The sequence below is a fragment of the Convolutriloba macropyga genome, chromosome 7 (genome assembly GCF_964194025.1).
Source record: "Convolutriloba macropyga chromosome 7, txConMacr16.3, whole genome shotgun sequence".
Classification (NCBI taxonomy): domain Eukaryota; kingdom Metazoa; phylum Xenacoelomorpha; order Acoela; family Convolutidae; genus Convolutriloba; species Convolutriloba macropyga.
The window spans coordinates 3,013,634-3,038,196 of NC_134474.1; the positions used below are offsets into that span (position 1 = coordinate 3,013,634).

Below are 24,563 nucleotides of genomic sequence, written 5' to 3' on the forward strand. Positions count from 1 at the left end.
TGCTCACATAGTAACGTGCTATATAACAACATATAATTTGTAACTGGGGGTCATAAAAACACTGGGGGGAACAGAATAAATCCCAAAAGTCTTTTTTTTTGAGTGAGATAAGTCACGTATGATCAAAATCTAATCACTCAAATGAACTTAAAACCTTTGCTAGAGAGAGAATGAGAAATGACGTCACGTGCGCAAACGCCTTTCGTTTGAGGAAGAAGTCATTCAGAAGATTTGACTATTTCAGCTTTGCTGTATGAAGAAATTAAAACGAAAAAGAGCGTCAGACGACGAAACAAAAAACCATAGCAGGACAAGTCCTGAATTACAATTCAAACAATTGAACGAAAAACTTAGAAGTGATCTACCTGACCAGCAGCTATTGAACAATGCCAGCCAAAACACTAACAAAATCATCTCAAAAAATAGAAACTAAAACAATCAAACAAACTAAACAAAAATATAATCATCGCTAAAACTCTTGAAGCTTTTACCCCTAAGACAAAATTTGATCCTTTTAAATATACCCAGTTCAAAAATATGTTCAAAGCCAGATATTGTTTGTCAAATCAGTCTAGTATTATATCTGCAAGACAGAATAAATTCATTGGACCTTGAAGAGTGATCAACTCGAAAATGACCGAAATTTAAAAAAATGAAAACGATTGCAAATTTTAATGAAATGTTGCTGAAAATCTTGATAATAATATCTCCAAAATAATTTCTGTGTCTCTAGAGGCTATCTAGTAACCCAAATCCAAGCCTTAAAAAATTCATTGCTCAGAGATCGATAGGCAAAAATTTTGAGAATTTCAAATTTCAAAAAATAGAAATTTGTTCAATTAAAATGTTGGAAACCATTCAGTTGCTCCTTAACAACTATTTATTGACATACTTTCAAACCCTGGATGAGGTTATTTGGCTTCTGAGGCAAAAAAAACTGAATAAAAGACATATGTTTTGAAAAAATGCAAATTTTATCAAAAAACTTTTAAAATCCGAAGGCGTAATTTGTTGAAAAAAAATCCATTGAAACTATCACTATGCAGTAACTTTTTATCAGACCATGGAATAGGTTTTCTGGCACTTGAGATTGGAAAAAAATCAAAAATTAACAAAAACTAGGAAATCTTAAAAAAACTGCAGGTTTCATTAAAAAAAATGCAAATATTCGAGGCATTAAATTATTGAAAACCAATCCATTGTTACTAGAAAATATGCAGCGCCCTATTATCAAACCTCAAAGGAGATTCCCTGGCCCCTGAAGCTGGAAAAACGCAAAAAAATGACAAAAATTTTCAAAAAACTTGAAAAAAATTGCAAAAATTAGCATCATTTTGCTTGTTTGTGTTTGTAGTAGCATATAGCTCATAAAATGGTCATAACAAGTAATTTTGTCTCACAAGAGCTCTTCATCATTTTTTAAAAACCTCAACCTAGGACTAATCAAACAAAAAACCAAATGTATCACAAAAAAAAGAAAAATTGCACCATTTTGTGCCCAAGAACGCCTAAAAATGACCTTTTAACCTTAAATTAAGGTCATCCCAGCAGTTGCATCAATGTAAGCACTCCAAAGATTTTATTTGTATTGTTCTTAGCTGATGAAAACCTGAGATCCCAAACTATGATTTTGATAATTGAAAAATGTTCTTTGTAAAAATAAACAATGAACTAATCAAATTGGTTACTTGAAACAGTCACGTCAAGTACAGTGAACAATTACTATTATGAAATCGCATATTTTCCGTTTGTGCACCCCAGCTTAGTGGGTGCATATTATTCTAGCTAATAAATGTAAAAAAAACAGTGATTTCAGAAAAGGCAGAAAATGCATCATTAAAAGAAAAGTAACATTGGTCAATATTTGACTAAAAAAGATCGATAGGCAAAAATTTTGAGAATTTCAAATTTCAAAAAATAGAATTTTGTTCAATTAAAATGTTGGAAACCATTCAGTTGCTCCTTAACAACTATTTATTGACATACTTTCAAACCCTGGATGAGGTTATTTGGCTTCTGAGGCAAAAAAAACTGAATAAAAGACATATGTTTTGAAAAAATGCAAATTTTATCAAAAAACTTTTAAAATCCGAAGGCGTAATTTGTTGAAAAAAAAATCCATTGAAACTATCACTATGCAGTAACTTTTTATCAGACCATGGAATAGGTTTTCTGGCACTTGAGATTGGAAAAAAATCAAAAATTAACAAAAACTAGGAAATCTTAAAAAAACTGCAGGTTTCATTAAAAAAAATGCAAATATTCGAGGCATTAAATTATTGAAAACCAATCCATTGTTACTAGAAAATATGCAGCGCCCTATTATCAAACCTCAAAGGAGATTCCCTGGCCCCTGAAGCTGGAAAAACGCAAAAAAATGACAAAAATTTTCAAAAAACTTGAAAAAAATTGCAAAAATTAGCATCATTTTGCTTGTTTGTGTTTGTAGAAGCATATAGCTCATAAAATGGTCATAACAAGTAATTTTGTCTCACAAGAGCTCTTCATCATTTTTTAAAAACCTCAACCTAGGACTAATCAAATAAAAAACCAAATGTATCACAAAAAAAAGAAAAATTGCACCATTTTGTGCCCAAGAACGCCTAAAAATGACCTTTTAACCTTAAATTAAGGTCATCCCAGCAGTTGCATCAATGTAAGCACTCCAAGGATTTGATTTGTATTGTTCTTAGCTGATGAAAACCTGAGATCCCAAACTATGATTTTGATAATTGAAAAATGTTCTTTGTAAAAATAAACAATGAACTAATCAACTTGGTTACTTGAAACAGTCACGTCAAGTACAGTGAACAATTACTATTATGAAATCGCATATTTTCCGTTTGTGCACCCCAGCTTAGTGGGTGCATATTATTCTAGCTAATAAATGTAAAAAAATAGTGATTTCAGAAAAGGCAGAAAATGCATCATTAAAAGAAAAGTAACATTGGTCAATAATTGACTAAAAATAACCAATTTTTATAGTTAAAAATTGATGAATATCATTATATTTTTATTGATTATCCCATCTTATTAGTTGTTGTTTTCTGTTGTATTTTTTTTACTCAAAACCAATAATATTTGATCAACTAGGATCCATACTTCGCTGTCGCAATAGCACTAGTATATACATTTCTCTAGAATAAGCTGATTGAGTACTGATTTTATAGATATACTTGTTTTGTAATGGTTCAGTACTGAAAACAACTGGCTGTTAAATCACATAGTACTGTGGCATTACTTGAAGAAAACTGAGCTACTTGATAACGGGTTGGGGTCCTTGGCCAAATGGTGATCGCCCTGTGGTCTTGTAGATGTATTTTGTAAATAATCTCAAGATTGTGTGCTTTTGTTGACAATATATTATTATCAAACTGGCACTTTTCGCAAAGATAGAAAACCTAATTAGTGAATATTTGAATACAAGTTCCTTAATTGCGGATTAAAACGACATATTTAAGATTAGAAGTTTGGCGTATAATTTAGATCTCAAGTAGTTAAAAAAAATCTCGCGCAATACTAAAAAATTGAAAATAATTTGCGTGTATGTGAAGAAATAAAATATTTTACGAACATCACAAGAAAATGGCAAAATATATCATGAAAAGTTATTATTTCAATATTTTCCAATCAGTTCAAGTTTTCTCCATAAAATCGAGATCTGGAACAATAGCATCAAATTTTGTTTCACAGTGCAAATAATGCTGTGATTAGTCATAACAATTTAAAGTTATTTAACTTTGATAAAAGAACAGAGTTTGAGATGCAACTGCTGGAAAATCGAATTGCAACTCACCCTTCTGGTGATTGTGGCAACAGGTCCTCCCTGGTACTCAACATTCCCGCCAGGTGTCATATCTTGTCCACTATCACTTCCCTGAAACAATCAAAACAATACGCATCTGTTTTCTGTAAAATTATAGGCGACTGTTAAAATATCATGTGCCTCAGAACCGTTCGAATGAAATATTAGCAACTGCAGAAGTTTTCATGTTTAGCAGAACAGATCCTCTAATCTTGATTTGAAATATTGCAAAAAAAATTAAATGAAAATATTATTTTTGACTTCTAATCTTTAAACAGTTGGTTATAAAAGTAATTTTAATGTTTTAAGAAATGACATCCGCATTATTCTTAAAATAATCAGTGAATAGTTAATTTCTATTAGTGTTTGAAACTTGGGATTTATAGGGAGAACAATTAGTAGCAAGCGCTCCATATACAACAGTGCAATCTTCCCTCCAAAAAGGTAAATCAGTACTGAATTCAGAGGCCAGATATTTAGTATTTTATACTGTTTATTCAAACTAGTAACGATTTTATACAAAGTTTTGTTAAACTGGATGACCAATGAAGTCGACATCCTTTCCTAAAACTAAGTATTCTGATAGAAGTGTAATAACGAATCAAAATTTTTCAATTTAATAAGATTTCTTATTGGAATAGCAAAATCTCGGTTTAGTTTTGAAACAAAACGAAATAACCATATTTTAGCGCGGACGAGTAAAAATGATTCGAGAAATCAAGTCTTCAAAAAACCATCACCAGAAACTAATTCGAGTACTTAAAATTTTAAAAAAAAATGAATAAGGTCAGATACATAACTTAGCTGATAAAAACATTTAGAACGCCCTTTCAAAATACAGAAAAATTTAGAACGTTAGCATAATTTTACTAAAGAAGACAGCTTTATACATAGCTGCATTACCTTGAGAAATATCCTGTGGTGACCTTGAATAGTATAAACGCAACTTCAAGTGACTTTAATACGTGGTAAAACTAATTTGGGCTTTAAGGAAAATATTTTCTGTTCAAGAAAAACTCACCACCAAACTCAATTTGAAATTCACTGCAAGACGGGGCCACATGTGACGTCACTATCACGTGAGCAGTAAAAGAGCAGTTAAGAAGCAGAACGATTTGGTTCTGAACAGAAATTGATTAAAAAAAAATCTAAAATGCAAAATGCGTACGAGAGGACCAAATAAAGAACAATAGCAGAACGAATCCTGAATGAACATACAAAAAAACTCAAATTGAAAAATTTGACTATCACAGTCTATCAAAAGCCAAGGATGAAAAAGACAGATAAAAAGCAAAAACGAAACATGGTTAAAACATCGCATTAAATGGTAATTCGTTGGCAACCAGACGAAATCTTAGAAGCAAAAACCGCTTTTCATAAATCAAAACGGCAAGACATTTCAAACCAAGAATATGCAAACTGAATAATGCATCAAAACAAAAATTTGGTGCTACGTCTTCAATGCCAAAAGTTTTAAAGTTTTTTTCATACGCTACAAAAAAACAAATAGTCAAGAAAAACCTTCTCAGAACTTTTAAGTCTAAATCGAAATGGAAAAAAAATGTCAAAAAATTAAAATAATCGCATAGTAGCACAAAAACTTGCCCAGATGTGTGAATTTGATGTCAAAATCATGAAAACTGTCACACGTATCACAAGGAAAAAAAAGACTCGTAGACTTCAAACAACACAAGTTACAAAATTAATCAACCATTATTTGACCTGAGAAAATAATCAAGCAAGGAACAAGCATGTTGCAGGAAAAAATCTTCCCATCAGATTGTACCAAATAATTTGTTTGTTTGACGGCTGTTTGCAAGCACGCCTCCAAAAATCGATGTCGACAGCATATTAATGTATCGTAAATTTGTTCAAGAATCGCTGATGCTGATAATCAGCTCAATTTTCCGTTATAACTAGAGTCGTACGCGCAGTCGATAATCTATTGCTAAACAGTTTTAGAGTTTATTAATTCGCTTCTCGGATGTGTAGTAATAAAAAACGATGTTGTTCAGAAAACCAATGGAAATTGAAAATACAAATTTTCTTCAAATACTAAGGAGAACTATGAACTATACTATAAAAATTTTAAAATTTATACATTTGCCGAGCTATTATTACTACTGTCATTCATTATATGCAAGATATAAAATATTTTTCATTAACTGCGAAAAAGGATAAGGGAATTACGACAACCCTCACTTTTTTTCGAGGATTTATTTATGAAACAACACTGAAACAGGAAACACTGTAAGACCCCAACCGTCGATTTTTCAGATGTTGAAGAAAATTTGAAATATGCAGCTTGATTTGGAGAATCTGCCTAGAGTTGAAAAAAAATCGTTCAGTGTATTTTTAGGATTGCTGCTTCGGTAAAACTTTTAGAGGAAATTTTGGAAAAGTAAACTTTCGCGTTTTCAAGACACCAGTGAAATCTCATCAAAATTAACCGTGATCACGCGGCGCCCTCTTTCTTGAATCTAGAAAAAGTGGTCTCTACAATTTATTGGGGGCTAATAGTGCATAAGCTGGCAGTTTCTTGCGCCTTTTCCAGCTCGTCACGTGCAAGGGCTTGTTTCGGTCAACTTTGGTTCGCGGTCCTTGAAAATTGAAGTAATAACTAAATGATTCTATAACATAAAATACTAAATAAAAAACGATTAACTGAAAGAATCTTGTAGGTTCTCAATTTTTCAAGCACCGAGTTTGATACAAAAAAAATTTTCTGAAAATGAAAAGTTGCATGCCAGACACTAACAATGCCAAAAACACAAACAGTAATATGATCTATTAGCATAGAGCTGTGGCGCGCCCAAACTTTTGATATCTCCAGAAACAGAACTGGCCTCTATAAATAAGGGCAAACCGAATGCAACAAACTCTTTTGTATCCTAAAATAAAACAAAGACACAAAACTAAAATTACGAATACATGTGACCTAATAAGTGCTAGGAAAAAGATTCTAGGTTCTTACATGAACCATTTCCACAAACTTTGGGGTTTCATGTTTCCTGGAACTTTAATGCTTCTCAATACGATTACCAAATCGGAAAACCCGTGCTGGAGTTTTGACAGAAACATACTGTACAAAAAGTTGATGATAGAACTTTCTATCTGTCAACCAATCTTGCTTTCTAACACCAATTCTATTGTTCTAATTTCGAATTAAAATCCACTGACAAAGTAAAATAAAATAATTGATTCAGAGTAGGTTAAGATACTGCCTTTAAGTCACAGAATTCTATCCAGCTACAAGAACATCAGCTTAAAACAAGATCCACTGACGCGCCGTCAAAATATATCAAAAAGAAGAATCATTATTATTCCACAACCGCAAAAGCTGAAATGTATATCAATAGAAATGTATATTATTTACAACCCCCAACAGCACCAGAAAATTCAGAAGAATGATTTGATATGAATTAACAAATTAGAATCAACTTTAGAATTATTAAACTGTGGTTCCAGCTTTTGGAGGGGCGCATGAACGGAGGTATATTTTTCAAATAAAAAAATCAGGTTTATTTTTATTCGCATAAAAAATCCGTATATTTCTTAATCGTATATCAGAAATCCAAAGAACATCCCGCAAATGAACTTCAATCAATCAATCTTTTTAAAACAGTTCCTAAAACAGGAAATAGGAGCTCATTAACATACCCGTCCGCGTCGATTGAAAAAACTTTGCTGCAGTTCCTGAAACTGGGAGAACCCCCCATCATCCTCCAAATCCGAATCACCTGCTGGTTTCCTTCCAAAATGCAGTTCCGAAAACTCGGAAGACTTCTTCGATCCCGCCCGGCCCGAAGTGCTCAAACTTCTCGGCTTCAACTTTTCTTTCAGCTTCATTTTTAATACAAATGTTTCAGGCTCAGGTGATGAAAATGTTGTAATGCTAAATTTTGTTTCTCGCGGAAATCCAAGACTTGTATTGCTTTTTTCCTTTTTTGGCGATTTTTGGAAGAATTTTTGGCTATGCGAACAGCGAAAAGAGCCAAAATTTGAACAGCTTATGCAGGTTTCGGTTGCTGTGTCTTTAACTTTGTTCTGTCGAAATGAGAAATTGAATCTCTTCTTCGCTGGTGAAATTAAAATGTCAACTAATGTTGGACGTTTTTTGAACGAACACCACTCAAATTGCTCAGAGGTCTTGAAATCTTCGGATCCAAAACCTCTCGGAACTTGACAACCTTTCGAGGCAAAATTTTCTGTTCGAGTTTTCTGTTGCGAATTCTGAGAAAAAATTCCAGAACTTCGGTGAATTGTTTGTTTATGTGTATTCTCGTTTATAGTGTTGTTGATTAGGTTTGTAGTCGGAAATGCTGAAATGTGTTGTTGGCCAGAAGTTGTGGTCGCTGACGAAACCTCACTTGAATGAGATCCAAAACTGCCGCCGGCTTCGTCTCGTTTGTCGGGTGAAAGTTCACACTGAAATATGACACAATTTGAACAAATGACTCACCTGTCGGGTCATAGGGTAATTAATCGACTTCATGTAATCATACAAGAACCATATTCAATTTCTTAGAATGGCCATTTAAGTGTCGCATATAAATGATTTGTATGAACTGCTCTCGAACGACTGGCGAGGCAATCAATTTAGAAGGGTATAGGTTACAGAAACATATGATGCAAAAACTTCTGACTTGGTTGGGGTTCGAACACACCACGTCTTTGATGAGAGTCGCACACATTACCGTGAACATTGCCGAGAGCGTTTTGTATATCAAACAAAATTACAAAACAGCTCAATTTTTTTTTTCAACTCAATCAGGCAAACCTTCTAATAACCCCACATTCAAAATTGAAATAAAATAAGCGTTTTAAATCTACGAACCTTGGTGCTGTTATTAACTAGATAAGTATCGTTATCTGCTAATTTCTGATCAGAATTCTCGGGAATACAATAATCAGCTTCTTGGCGATCTTCAAGATTCTGACCCCGATGACCTTCAAATAGTGTCTGATCAGGTCTACAAGCCGCAACTGAAGATGAAGAGAGGTCAAAAAGTGTTTGGTAGTTTGAAGAGCAATTCAGCCAAGTAGAACTGTATCCACTCGGTTGTAATCGCGGTTGTCTTTTGCCCTGTCCAGTGACTGGATTTTCGTTTTCGTTGTTGCTGCTCCCTAAAGTGAGGCGAACAAGTGTTGGCTTATGTTTCCATTTATTAACGCGAAGACAACTTAGGCTAATGAACACATTATTTGGTGGATAAACTGATAATTTTTTGCCAACTATTATTTATTTTTTTCCAGTCCAAATAATCTATTTATTGTCGCAGCCGTACGACACATGAGACAACAATCCGGCTATCAAACTCTATCGCATGTTGTTGATCTTTTTAATGCAATCTTTTTGCTATCTTTCGTGCAATCTTATTCTGGCTACCAATAAAATATTGGTCATCACTTTTCAGATCCGAGTCTTTAAAGACGTGTAAAAATACTTCAAGTAATTTTTCACTTTTGGGCAGTTATTATTTCTTGTCATTTTTTGGTAACTATAGGCACAGGCATTCTATTTGGTTCGGCATCAAAATAATTTATTTTTGACTGGCGTGTAGAGATATAAAATTTCTGCAATCTGTAGAGGACGATGTTTGAAGACTAAAACCTAAAAAATAGCAGTAAAATCAACTCCGTCATTCTAAATATTTCAATTTATTCAAAATTTGGACCTCCCAGTCCCCCAGTACGTTATGCACCCCCAGTTACAGAGCACGTGCAATTACATAGTAAATCATTGTGAAAAAATATGATACGTGCGTCTGAGAGTTGGAAACAATATGCACCCATTAAGCTGGAGGGCACAAACGGAAAAGATCCCAAAATTTTAAAACTCTCGCTATTGGATTCAACGAAACCTTATTCGGGGCCTTACTTTTGGGCAGAGTACGCCAGAAATCCTGACCAATTTTATCAAAAAACAATTCACATTTTAATAGAAAAATTGACCTCTCGGTGGACAGGGTAGCGTTAGTTTTATTGAGTGGTTCTTGCACTTACTTTTAAACTCCCTTAAGTTTGTAGTATACAGTCATTTTAGATGTTAGGCGAAATGGTAATTTGTTAACTTCTTCCGACCAAGCAATTAAGGAGCCTTAATCTCATCTCATGCCAGCACAACATAAATGCGCTAAAAGGCAGCCGTGGTTATTCAAAACCCTACTGTTATAAAAATCGTGAGCATCTTTCAAGTACTTAAAAACCATTCGTCCGATTTATATCTGCTGCAGATTTATTTTTCTCTGTGGCTATTGAAAAACCTGTCCCTGATAAAAAATTCTCCAATAGCAGTATTCCTAAACGAAAGAGGATTAATCCATGTTGTTTTGGTTATGGCGCAGCGAATATGAATGAATATCAACAAAAGCGTGCGGTAAAGATATTGTACTCAAGTTGTTTCTTAGTTAACTTGATGTCTCTTATTTAAATTTTCATATTAGGCGATTTGTAGCAATCAATAAGGAAATAACCAGACAGAGTAAGGAGATAATTGACTTACAAAAGTAGAAGCAAACTTAAGTAGCAATTACCTCTGACCAGAATCTCTTTTTGTTTGCCTCTCTGATATGCAATTCTTTTGGTTTTTTTTTCAAATCAAATGTTTGAGGTCTGAGAACATAAACCGACTAACGTCGCATGAAGTGGACAGGCAGGGCCAATTTAAATTAGAGGGGTATAGCTCAGAAACTTTTATAGGTGCAAAAAAATCAACCCCTCAGGGGTTCGAACCAGCGGAACTAAAGGATTGAGGTCCGACACATACACTACTTAGCTATGACGGCTTTGATCTCACATCGCTCAAAACCACTTTTAGCAGCAAACTTAATTTCGAAATGAGAGCAATTGAGATCACACGAAAATTAAGTCAAACGCAAAAAAAACTGACTTCAAAGCACTGAAGGTTCCAGAACAGAACTGGCAAAAACTTTTGCATAAAAAGGCACAGATGCTACAATAATTGCATCAAACTTCGTTCGAGAGCAATGAGAAAACACATATTTCCATTATTATGTTTTTTAAATCACTAACAAACCGCTATTTCAGTTACTTCCATTTACAACGAAACATTTTCGTTACTTCCAGCTACAACGAAATGTTTCCGAGATAGATTGATTTTTCGGTGTAAAACTTAAAGAAAAATCGCTGAAGACGATTCTTTGAAGTTGATCAATAGTTCGACTCAAATTTATGTCAGTTTGAAAAACCTATCAATTTTTGTTTAAAAAAATTGAATAACATTTTTTGGTCTAAGAAGTTCGAGAATCGCAAAGGAAAAAGACAGCTTAGTTACTGATTTGTTTCCAGAGGCCAGTCAAAAGCTTAATAAAATTTTCTGCGAGTTATTATGCTGTAGAATTTAGAGAGGAATTCAGAGCTTAAAAAATTTCCAACAGGTTTTGAAAGTCTCATTTAAATTTTTACTGCACTTCACAAAGTAAAAGAAAAATGAGTTTCCCCGTTAGTGCTGTCTAATTCAAGTTCTTGACAAGATGGTTCAAGCTTTGCAAGAGATGTCAAGATCATGCATGTCTTATCCAGGTGTATCAAGTTTCGATTCACTGGGTTATTACTTGGGTAGTCATCAATCCATATATTTCGAAAATATTAAGAAATAAATGTTTTGTTCCAATAATTACTTGTCCACAGTTGATTCCGTTCGATATTTAAAAATATGTGCTCACCAGTAGAAAATTATTTCCGATTTATATTCTATTTCGATCAACTGCCATAGCATTGTTTAATTTATTCGGCTGCGTTTAACATACTATGCTCATTAGTGGAAGGTTAATACACTTCTCTGATTGGTCAAAACATGGCTCGCTTAAAATCTAATGGGCAATAGGAACTCCACCCCCTCCACCGTCTGTAAAGGAGGTATTGTTGAACAAATCCAAACTATCAAACCTGTTCCTCGTCCTGATGATGTAGACGATGACGATCCAAAAAGATCACTGCTCTTTTTCACACTCACAAGTGCGCTGTTGTCTTTCTGATATCTCAAACTCTGGCTACTTCTAGTGAACACAGATCCAGAGAACAGAGGCGATGGTGGAGTCGGTGGAAGGTCTGGGCTAAAATTGGTATGATTGAGGAGCTAGAGTTGAAACACCAACAAGCAACTTTTAAAATGCCAGATCTCTGCAGTGCTAAATTTTTGGATGCGAGAATTTCCTCAATAAAGTGCCAGATTTTAAACTTGCAAGTTCGAGTCTGAAGAAAGGTAACGTGACTCTTGCTAAAATAATCAGATTCACGTAATCCACACCTTTTTCACTTTAAAACCCCAAGTTATAAGCTCGCTTAAAAAACTTTATTTTAGATGCTCATCTGATTACGTGCTTAAGTGCACAGAAAACTGAATTCAAAAGGATACATTTTTTGGCGAAAAAAGTATTATAGTCTCAAATATCCTTAATGAGCAGTCTCAGAAAAGGCGCTCAAGATTAAGAGCAGACCATGAATTCAGGTTCAAGAAATCAATTTTACGAAAGAAGAGTTCACAAAAAAATAAATTATTAGGAGAAACTTTAAAATACATAAAATGTAAATTTTAAATGTTAATTATATATCTTCAATTGCAACGCCAATTAAATCTAAAATGCTTGAACAGCGTTCTTATTCTAATCATCAAAAATGTGGTTGGTCCCGTTCTCGTCGGAATGTCCGACTCTTTATCTGATTGTCTCACTTTTCTCAGTTTTCTGTGTTGATAAAAATTAGATTTTACACCAATTTTTCGGTCATCGTGGCTAGGATGCGAAAAAAGAATTTTTTCTTCAGTAAAATTTTCACTTTTTGTTTACGCATCCTAGCGAAAGAAGAGGAACATCATTTTTTTGCCCAAAATACTTTTGGTTTTTATGTTTAAAAAATTCAAATTTCTTTGCAGGGTGAAAAGGGGAAGTTTGGAAAATTTGACGCAAGACGGGAAAAGTTTGGAGGGGGTAACTATTTTAAATACTCGACATTAACAAAATGTCATAGTTTTCAAAGAAATTCAAACCTTCTATGCAAATGTGAATCGGTACTCTCAGTAACACTCTCGTGATCAAAACGACCCAGTAAATTCGAACTGGATCTGGTGACTTTTTCGAGCGGTTCTTCCCCTAACCAGCGACAAGTTCCAGAACCGAGATCCCTTTCCGGTTCCTGATTACAAACGAGGCCTCGCTTCAAAGACGATTTGGGAATTGACTGCTTGGATTGATGAAAATTGAAATCTCGTATCTGTCTGTTCTCGTTTTGAAATGCAGACCCTTGAGCACAATCTAAAACTCAAAACAAACTGCACAAGCCCAGCATAACTAACTAATATCGAAAATAATTATACTAGGAGTTCGTTTATAAACAAGAAATCAAAGAGTTGAAGTGTATCAAACTACTATCAATTTTTTCGTAATTTCTATCAGGGCTAGCTTGCGATCACTTTTAGTTTAGCAACAAATTTTACTTTGGTGTGAGAGCAATTGAGATCACTCAAAAATGTAGAAGGCGAGCGTGAAAATGTCATTTGAGAAAACTAAAAAATGTTCTAGAACAAAAGCGCAAAAAAGGTAAAGCGAAACATTTGAATAGAAAAAACATAGTCGGTAGAATACCAGAAACAACTCGGAGAACTAGTGTTTTGAAAAAAGCAGACACACTTTTTAGTTTGAGGGTGTGGGTTGGTGTGAGGTAGGCAGGAGGAGAGGGGGGGGGGTAGCTTGGTGAAGAGGAGGAGGGTATGTAAGTGGGGGAGGGTGAAAAGATGGGAGGAGGGTAGGTATGTGTGGGTGGGGGGGAGGAGGAGGTACGTGGGGCGGGGGTAGATAGGGGGTAGCTAGTTGAGGAGAGGGAGGCTAGATAGATGAGGGTAGGTTAGGTAGATGTGAGCGAGGGGCTAGATAGGTAGGTGGAGCGGGGGTTGTAGGTAGATTGGTGGTGGTGGTCGTGGTGTTGGTGGGGGGGGGGGGGGTAGGGTGATAGATAGGTGGGTTGTAGGTAGGTGGCAGGTTCTGTACTTGGGATAAAAACTGTTTTAGAAGTTGTTACAGTCCAATGTTCGAAAACAGAAGACAACGTTCTAAAACAGAAATCAATGTTCGAAAACAAAAGTCAAAAGTACAAGTCATGAACAAACTTGGTTCTCTTCGAGTCGTAAAAAGACAAACACCTTTATAATAATAGCTTCAAACATCGTTCCAGGGCAATTAAGTTTATCCACTTTTCACTGACAAAAATTATAACTAAAATCGAGTCACTCAAGCTAGCAAACGAATTTTCAAAAATGTTCTTTTTGTGAAGTAAAAATAAAGGCGAATCAGAAATTTAGCATTAAAAAAGACACACATTTACAATAACTGCCTCAAACTTCTTTCGAGAGCAATTAAAAATTGGTTTTTATCAGATTTAAATACGGTATTACACATACAAAACAACTACCTGAAGCGCAAAAGGGGTATATGAGTTCAGTTTCTGAACCTGCTGTCAACTTAATAAAGCTGACAGATCCTGCCGCCTTTTCAGCACTATTGCACACTCAGTACAATATACTATCCTTTTGTTCTAGAAAACAAATCTTTTCCGCATAAGCTTTTCCCAGGAATTTTTTCGAAACCTAAAGTATTTCCATTACACAAAGAGGGATCAGAACTTGAAGAATGCATTCATCGTCCAATATTTTTTTTATTGTCTGGATTAAGATTTTTGAACGAGGTATGTACTACCGAATATATAGCTTTTAGAAAAATCGATAATTTTTTTTCTGTAAAACAGCTAGGTTTCAGTTCCAAACACAGCACTATTGATGCGTTGCGTTATTTGAATTGATAGAAAAGATATGACCGAAGAGCAGATTGAACGAAGCCATAAGTTTCTTTCTAGTCTTTAAAAAGGATTGAGAAACATTATAGTCTCCAACTCAAACGAAGGGTACGGTACAAGAGTTAAATTCCCGGAATGGTTCAAACATACCTTAGAAGATATCAGTTAGTGCATGTAAGTTTTGCCGTGAGTCCGAACAGCTCAGCATAAATCGACTACTAACTAAACTAATTTATTTATGCGCTTTGACGTTCTCAAGAGGTGAGAGAGTTATAATACTTGATACCGTCTCAATTTTTCTTTGTCAATCAAAACTGGAACTCAACTTTACAGAAAAGAATTATCTTATTTGTAAAATTTTTGCAAAAAAATTGAAAAAAAATTAAAACTGTAGTTATACTAAGAAAAAAATGAAAAACTTGTAAGCCTCAATCTCTCATCGACAACAAAAATCTCCCCTCACCTATTGGTTCAAATTTCGCACAAAAGTTCGCCGAGAGTTCCATACCTGATATCAATATCATGAAGGGTCCGAATAATGCTCCCTTTCTTCCCTCTATACTGGACGCCTTATGGTTTGAACTGGACCTAGACCATAAGCTCTGTTAATGGTCAAAAAAATTGAGATAAGAGAAAACCGCAACATTGGGGATAAAAATTGAATTGTGTTTTCGCATAACTTACAGACAACCGCCCCAAAACCAGTTTACCGAAATGATCTTCAGAAATTGAACGCCATCAATTCAAGCTGGTACAACAAAATGAGTTTAAATGAAAAACAAATTAAGGTGGCGATGCCTCCTATCTATTAAAAAAATCCGAAAATTCCCCAAAAGCCAAAAGGGACAACATTTCCTGTCAAATCTTTGATTATATTTTCTTCATTTTTTAGATGCCTATAATGACACACAACACAATTGAACCCAAGACATAACCTCCTAAACAAGCATAGCAGTTTGATAAATTTCTAAATTGATACCTTTTGGTCGGTGAAAAAACTTGACGTCAAATTTGACTCAATTAACTTCAAAAGGCATTAGCAATCTCACATCTTAACATTCAATTCCTCAAAAAAATGCCGAAAAAAGGATTGATGGGCCCAGAAACTCAAAAAAATTGCCCATCTTTGTCTCTAATTTAAAAAAAAACGAAAAAAAATTCCGATGGTCAAACAACCCTAGACAATATTATGGAAACATACAATCACCTTTCGTTTCCTGTACAATCGATCAAATAGAACTGTAGCAACATAAAACGCACCGATCATTTTTTAAAAATACAAAGGCTAGTTATTTTTGTTTGAATTAAAATTTAACAATTATAAGACAGATTGACAAAGATCACAGCGATTGCTTCTACTGACATAAACAGTCAATAAATAGAAAAGATGAAAATCAAAACCGTTCTCTGAATTAAGAAGCAGAATGTTGAAAAGAAAGCAATGCTACTTCATCAAATTTCTGTGCAAAAATATTTAAAAAGAAGTAACGCCGTAATTATAATTACACATTAAACATTCGTTTCATTATGTTTAATGTGTAATTATTAATCTGACTTTTTGGTTTCCCCATTTTGCTTTTCAATTTATTTTCCTATCCCGACTGAACGCGCTTTAGGGTGCCTAACGCTGCTCAACTGATCTCGAAATTGGATTTAAGCAACGAAAAAATTAAACCTGAGACAAAAGGAGATTAAAAACTCACACGATATGCAGCAGAGACGGGTAAATTATCCAGGCCCCCAAATACAGGAAGTCAGGAATTGCAATTCAAAAACCTTAAGTGAGAAAACCGAGACCTTGAATAAAGGAAGAATGGCTTTTAAAAAATTCTCAGAGCTACCCGAAAATTGAAACTGGTGAAAGTGGAAGCCAAATTACCGCGTGTAAATAAAACACCTCTCTAAAACTGGAAATCTCCATTTGCGCTCTTCTATAATAAATTCTCCCATTTAAATTTATTCGACTTCGAAATTAAAAATGCCTGAAGACATCTTGGTAAATCTGGATACAAAACGATGGGTTATCATCGACAAGAGAACACTTGAACTATCGAACGCCTACCTTAATGCTAACGAGAATTTACCAAGCTGCCAAGCGAGTTGTTGAAGAATAACTTCGAGAGGTCAATAACAATCACAATGTAATATTTTGAATCCACTTTTGTTGCGATTACAACAGTTGCATGAATTTATCATTCTGTTGCCTTGATTAGAGTACGAGTTTGTCACAATCTTTAATCGCCACTGTTTGATATATAACAGTGGTGATAAAAGATTGAGATAATATCGCGGTCTCAGAAGCAGATTTTGTAGTGTTAATTGGACGTTAACGTGTTATTTCGCCAGTAATTTCTGCAACTGCTGTTATCGCAACGAAAGTTGATCAAATGAAGTTGCCATATCAAGCACCCCTTTCGGAACACCAAAAAACACAGTTTCTCAATCTATTAAAAAAGCACTGTTAATCACATTTCTTGGTTTTGTGCAAAATACCACTCAGAATCTCACCAAATGTGCGAAAAACCTGATAGGAATAGACCATATTATTGATCAACTTCGGGTCGGCAAGGGGCAATAATCTCCAATCATACCCGGATCTAAGCTGGAGACAACAGGTGATTCTCCAAATTCCAACTATTCCAACTCCAGCACAAGTTCGCCATCATCTTGAATTATATTTTGATCTTGAATTATCAAGACAATATCAAGACCAGATCTTGAATTATCAAGACAATAACTAAAACCAATCAGTCAAGGGCAAATTAAGTTTCGAAGAACACCAAATGATATCCAAAAATTTAAAAGGACAACCAACGAAGAAAAATTAGACGAAGCCGTTATTCAAATTTAAAACGATGCGTGTTTGCTTTGAGATCCTTTTGTTGAATAGAACTTGAAAAATTAACTTGAAAAACACAGAAACAGCCGTGTTGAACTTTTGCACCTGTCCTTACGATCGACGTCAGAGCCGAATGCACTTAATTTACAAATTCATCTAACAAATTTCTAGGAACCAGTGCCCAGTAATTAGGGCTCCAATTTGTCTTCATTTTTTGCTTAATTTATTTCATTGTCAGAGAGAAATACAATATAGAAAAACTTTCTTGAAATAAAGCATTCAACCGCCTATACCATTCAACCCCAAAAAATTTTTAACTCAAACCCCCGTGTATCCCGTATTCCATGTGTGAACAGCAAAAATCTTAACACAAATCATACCTTTTCCTAATTTTCATTGTTAATTGGACTGATTTTAATGAAAGAATAAACGAACAGGGGCGACAAAATGGGGCACCTACGAAAAGCTAATTAAAGTGCTCCTACAAAAAAAAACAGTTAATTTTGATAATTGAATAACTTTGATGTACATATGAGGAAGTTCATGAGAAGATCATTTTTAGTCAGTCAAATAGGCTAGCTCGCATGATCTTAGAAACTATCGTTTTATCTTATAAAAGCAAGATCTTGCAAGATAAGGTCTAATATCTCATTAAAACCCTCAAAAGCGAGGATTAATCGATGGGCTTAAACCAATCGATTCATGTCTAAGTGACAATATTCATATATTAAAGACGATGAACTTCAGTTATGGTAATATATAAGATATAAATACGTTCCGGAACAAGTGAATAACAAAAGGGGGGCAAATTTTACCTACCTCAGATCACCCACTTACTCAGCCAGTCTTCGTCCGGCACTCGTCTCCGATGAAACCAAATTTGTAATGGCCACAAGTAAACCAGATAATATGATAACCTAGTTTTAACTACAGGTAGATAACCAACAAGTTATATCTAAGTAATTGCAGGCCAGGCCAAATAAAATAAAACGCAAGTACCGACACGGCCTTTGTAAGAATTCCTTCCAGGCTATGAATGGGTAACTTTAGCCCAACTTTAGCAGTACAGAAAGTTCAGACTGATATTTCTCTACACTTAAACCGTTTGAAGAAAGTAAAACCAATTCATAAGAATTACGGAACATTTTCTGATTCAAACAGTTAAAACAACGAAATTTCCCCCTTTCGAAAACCCAAAACTCTATTTCGACATTTTACCCGGCCACTCAGCCAACCAAACACACACGGGTATTTCAAAAGCAAGCAATTTTGTGTTTTTACATGGCTTAATTTGCAATAAACTCCGCTAAGGTTCTTCAATCGAATTGATCAAAGAACCGAAAACCTGTCACGTCGAAGACCATAAATAAAAACTTTTAAAACTGTTCTTTATTAGAAAAGTTTGAAATTATAGGCACTCACAGGGAACAGATTTCAAATTTTAGTAATTTATTCGACAAGAACTAAGCATCTAATAGATTAAAATAAGTCTAACCAACTTGACTTTTAACCTGAACGTAATATTCATTTTTCTGGTTTGACTACTTCAGTTTCTCTCAATTTTTGACTCCATTAATTTTCGACCGATTTATTATTCGGCTTTTTGAACCGCTACTTACATATTCCCAGCTGTATCATAGGTCTGCACTGGAACCATTTTAAAACCTACAATTTAGGCAACGGTAGGTAAAGAATTATTTTTGCATAGGGCGCAAACACGTTTGTATCTCCCCAAAATTTTGCCCACATTAATCCAAAACCCAACTTCTGCATGAACAAATTCCCCTTCGATAGTCCCAAATTTAGATACTCATTCTTAATATTTGCAAAACTTGAAAACTAGCATTGAAGACATGTATAACGTATTGTAGCTAGCAAAGTTGGGGGTATTATAAAGCAGGTTTAATTCAAAACCCAATTCAGATAGCCCAGAAAATTGAGCCGTGAACAAATTCCTTTCAGAAACTCACACGATTTTAGTAAATCCATGCCGGAACCAATTTGCACTATAGTTCGCGGATCGCAAAATTTCCGGTACCTCGCATGCTGATTTCACCAGAACCATAAAAAGGCGGCTTTGGTTATTAATAAAGCTCTTTTGGAGTTAAAACTCTCATATTTCAGAAAGGCTGAAATGGATTTCAAAGATTCTAGACGAATTCAGTGTCATGAAAACTGCATTCAATGCATGTTCTCTTTCGTTTTTCTACTCTTTCACAAAAGAAATAAAAAATCGCGACGCAAATCTAGCAAATAGATCCAAACTTTATTCAGTTGAAGTATATTTTATACAAATTTAGCATTCAATTTTGTCCTCAAACAACCTTGGCTAGAGCCATTCTACAAAACTTGGGAGACAAAGGTAAACAAGCGTCAAGCAAATACCCGGAAAAACAGACTTGAATACTCTAACTTGACACGAACTAAAGCGCCCGGGCTGTTAATAGCATGAGACATGCATGACTGTTGGGTTGAATTCCACAAAATTACGGCAAACAGGGGAGATATATAAAACTATATCCATGAAAATTTCTCCAACTATGAAGCGTGCTTATGGTATTAGGATTGGGTTTGAGTTAAATAACAAATGGTATATTTGGTGTGGTAACTTCATTTAGTCACGTTAGGGCAAAAGTTGGATCTGTTGAAATTTTGGTCCACATAGTAGTGGGCATATAACCTTTTTCCGCCCGATATTCTAACGTGCTATTTTTTACATAGTATCCAGCACAACCCGTTTCGGTAGGAAACCGATAATTTCTTATAATTTATTTTGTTCTCGTATGGTCGTCTCGTTTGTCATCTCAAAAGGATCACAGTTTCACCTTACCGTTTCCTCTTCCTCTTTTCCTATTCGTTTTACTCTTAACATTTGTAAATTTAACTTTTCAGCAAATTTCTGCGTTTTCATGTTTAGTGCAATTGTAGAAAAATTAGATTGATAATATCTTCACCTTGATAGTTCGTAATCAAATTCGAATTCGTCTCCAATTCACATGTTGTACATACATACGTAAACAAGACAACTCGTACGGAGTCTGTGCGATGCGCAGATTGTTCCAACACATTCCACGAAAAATGATGTTACGCCATTTCCACGAAAGTTGCAATGAGGAAAGGAAAAAGTAATACAAAAAATATTTGTCAAATTGTTGAAATCAGCCAGCCTTTCGTTTGCCATATAGTGACTTAAGATTCATTGTAAGCCCTTATCTAATACTGTATAAGCTCAACTAGTTCTCATTGCTTGAACTTACTCTTGTTGATGTTAGATAACTTTTGCAGCATATTTTTCATATAAAACAACTTTTCGAAATTCATTAACTATAAAATTATTGAATATTCAATGATTTAATATTGCTCGATAATGATTCATTATTGATCAATTATGATTCATTGTTGATCAATTTGGATAGAACTCTCTTAAAATGGCAACACTATGATTTTTAATACCTCTTTCTTCCTAAGAATGTCACATAATATCTTCTGGCTCTGTTAAAAAAACATGGTTAAGAGTTTTTACTAAGGTTAAAAACTCTGAAGACAAATGTGACTATTTTGCTTCTACTTGTTTCCTTAAAAAACATATTTCATGGTTTGTAATAATACTTTCCAACGTTTTCTTGTTTATTCTTTTTCATTTTTGTTTTTTTGTTTGTTTTTGCTTCTAATGGCCTCTTAGTGAACTAGGGGGAACCTGAAAGGGAAACATTACCGATTAAAATTAGAATTAAATCATGATTGCTAAGTTGTCGTTATATTAAGAAAGCGTTTATTCTGAAGATTCTTGTTGGCTTTGTCTCAAGGCTCTGGGCTGATATAATTGTCGGTTTTGAAATACACTGCGAAACACAGGCAGCGTTGTTGTGAGCGGACAATAACGGATATAAATGATTTTAATTAGAATTTTTCTCATATTTCCGTTAGTGTTTTCAATCATAAACTATGCTTCTCTTTTCGTGGACTTTCAAATTTCCGCGACTCTGTCCGGTAAAAAGCCGTTAATTGCTTATGATTTATTTCGTTTCACCTGGATCTCTCTGTAGTCAATAAGTGCTACCTCAATCATTTAAATTTTTGACTGACTGTTTCCGCTTTTCTTTTTTCTTTTCCTATTAGTTTTATTCATACATCGGTAAACCTATTCGTGACCATGCTTCAGCATTTTTATGTTCATTGCAGTTTTAGACTATTTTGCCGGACCAAATTTGTATCTTTGAACTTTGTAATTGAATTTGGAGCCTTTGGAAACAACTAAGAAAAAAAGAGTTTTTATTTTTTTAAATTTATTTTTCTCATTTTTCTCATTTTTATTTTTTTTTCAGTTTTCATCTTATTTTCGGTGATCTTGTTTTCATCTTATTTTCGGTGATCTTGTTTTCATCTGGACGTGAAAAAAATATAGTACTGAAGATCATCCAAGTTTGTGACATCAGCCCAATAATTTTTCTGCACGCACTAAAGCTTTATTTGAATCCTGAATTCGAAAGAGCACAACAAATGTCAAGTTATCCCGTTTCAAATTCTCAATATCACCAAAAAAAATGTGTGACACAGCGAATCTGAAAGTATGTGACGTTCTTTGCGTCACTTAATTTCAAGAACAGAAGCTTCCATGAAAATGGCGAGCTTAAGATTCATAAGAATATTTAACATTCTAATTTTACAAAAGCAACATGACCATTTTCGTCGGTGTCATCAATGGATGCTAGAGAAGTTTTATAAAACTTTTTTCAAAAAAAACTTAGAACTAAAGTTTTCTTATTCTGGACACTTGCCCTTCTTTTATTTGATCTTACGAAAAGCTGAATTCGGAATGAGCCATTATTGTAAACATAAAAGAAAGCTGGTGAACCATTTTGTAAAAACAACACAAACAACATTTTGCAAAAATGTATCAATATCAGAAGCCTTCAATCTCTTTCTTGATTTGGCACGTTGGCCTGTGATTTCAAAAAGACTAATCTAATTGGAGCTGGTGGTTAGTATCTAAGTGTTTCAAAACTTGAAATAATTCAAAATTTTCTACCATGAAAGCTTTTGTAAAGCAGGCAAATTATGACAACTCAGTAAAAAAATTTCCTGTAAGTTTGTTAATGTTCTGCATTCTAATCGAGATTTCAATTTTAATCTATCAATTGAAAGATTGAAGGATCGATTGAAGGGAAAACTGAACTTGTTTTCATGCATTGTTTAATTACAAGAACACAACTTTCAGGAAAGTGAATTTTTGTTCGTATAGTTAATTCAAAAGTATTTTATACAAAAATTTTAAAACTTCCAAGAAGCCAGTACTCTCGTTGTTGTTAAAAAGTATTTACATTACATGTGATCTGAAATTGTTTAAAGATATATGAGCAACTTTTCAAATTTTGTCTGTTGGATTCATTAAAAATATAATGAACAGAGTTATCCTAAGATTTTATTACTTTCAGAACGGAACTATCCTAATTGAAGAATAATGTTTATAAAATTACTTTCCTTCTTTTTCTAGACCTTCGCAATTCGGTTACATAAAGTATTAACTCATTAAGTACTAAAAGTTGACACCGTAATTGACACTGTAATTGTGGATGACCCCGCTGATCCACAATTTTGGCATAATTGTCTACCAAATGAGGAACACTTAGAAAATCCCCAAAAACTCAAGTAATTTCCGAAAAAAATCGGCGAATGAATAAAAAGATCGCCTCCAAAGCAAACAACTCAGTGGAGTAAAAAATGCCGCTTTAGATTGATGAGATCTGCCATCATTAAGAAAGCGAGTCAAGACCAACAGCAAAAACAAACAACAAAAACAACAACAACAAACATTAAGTACATCCAAAACCTTGTGTCCATTTAAAAACTCAATAACAAAGTTACCTATGCCTCTATAGGAGGACATTAATGTGGTATGTAACCTCACATTAATTAGATAACGTAACAAGTAGACAAAAAAGAAAAAGGGCAAAATTATTTTCAAAGTCATGAAAACCATAAGCTACGAAGTGAGAAATTAAATAGGTTCGTTTATTCGTACAAAGGAAGCCCTTGAGCCCTGTTATTATTCAGAATATGTCTTACGTCTACAAAAGAACGTCAAATAAGACAAAAAATTATTTAATTTTTTTTGCGAAAAACTTGTAACAAAGCCAGTAAAGTAATAACGAATTCTTTAAAAACATCGGATTGGCAACACTCAATTGTTTAGAATGTTATCGATCTAGGTAATTTGTTAGCTAAAAGATCAACATAAATGCTGTGTTTTTTATAATCATCGAGAAAAGTTAGCAAAAAAAAACGGCAAAATTTTAATTACAGAGAATTCTCAATGGAAGTGAAAGTAGGACTAGCCCCCTTTGGAGTTTCCAAAGATTGTTATAGTGGTTTTTGGGTGGGTACTTCCGGCAAATTTAATCAAAATTGACATAATAACCTTATTTCGTGCTATTTTTGATGTAAAAAGGCTGAATTTTGAAATATTTAGACAAAAATGATGCCAAAAAAATTGAATCAAGGTAGTCAACAAAACTTTTTTGTCTTTGCAAATAAAATCAAAAACACTATTCGTGACAATTTTAACATATTTTAACAAAATTAACGAAATTTAAGGCAAAAATTCCTGAAAATAACGCAAATCGGTCTAATATTCATGAAAATTTAAAAATCGATAACTCACTCTACAAAAAGAAATTCAGAAAAATCTTTTGTTTCATATTCTACGGTGGAAGGGCTTTTTAATGATACCACTCATAACTATCTACGATGAATATATCGATCGGTCAAAATTGACTGAGCACAAAAAAAACCATTTGAAAATATAGTTCGTAAAGTCTGTCAGTTTTTCAAATAAACAAAAAAAAACAACGTGAAAAGCAAAAAATCAGGAAGCACTGGAATTTAACACAAAAATTTTATAGTTAGCACCTTAACGAATTTCGGGGTATTTCTTCCAATTCTTCCCGCAAATTAGAAAACAAATTTCCACCAGAAAAGGACGGGAGAAATTCAGATAATATACTTTTAGGGGAGTCTGCTTTTCGAGACAAACTCTTTTCTTCATTTCTTTCAAGACGAACTTGAGCAGTGAATTTGTCATTCTTCTTCGCGGCGAGAAAACTGGAAAAT

The 24,563-nt window shown here is 34.1% G+C and overlaps 1 protein-coding gene across 4 annotated transcripts in view; it reads right to left on the bottom strand.

The window, feature by feature from the left end:
- LOC142342551 (uncharacterized) overlaps positions 1-24,563 on the bottom strand; it is a 133,707-nt gene that overhangs the window by 102,580 nt on the left and 6,564 nt on the right. For all 4 annotated transcript variants that reach the window (XM_075393919.1, XM_075393918.1, XM_075393917.1 and 1 more), the window contains exons 3-7: positions 12,816-13,080; positions 11,717-11,883; positions 8,643-8,932; positions 7,466-8,233; positions 3,797-3,877 (exon numbers count right to left, since the gene is read on the bottom strand). In XM_075393919.1, coding sequence (XP_075250034.1) covers positions 3,797-3,877; positions 7,466-8,233; positions 8,643-8,932; positions 11,717-11,883; positions 12,816-13,080 — 1,571 coding nt within the window. The remainder of the gene's footprint in view (positions 1-3,796; positions 3,878-7,465; positions 8,234-8,642; positions 8,933-11,716; positions 11,884-12,815; positions 13,081-24,563) is intronic.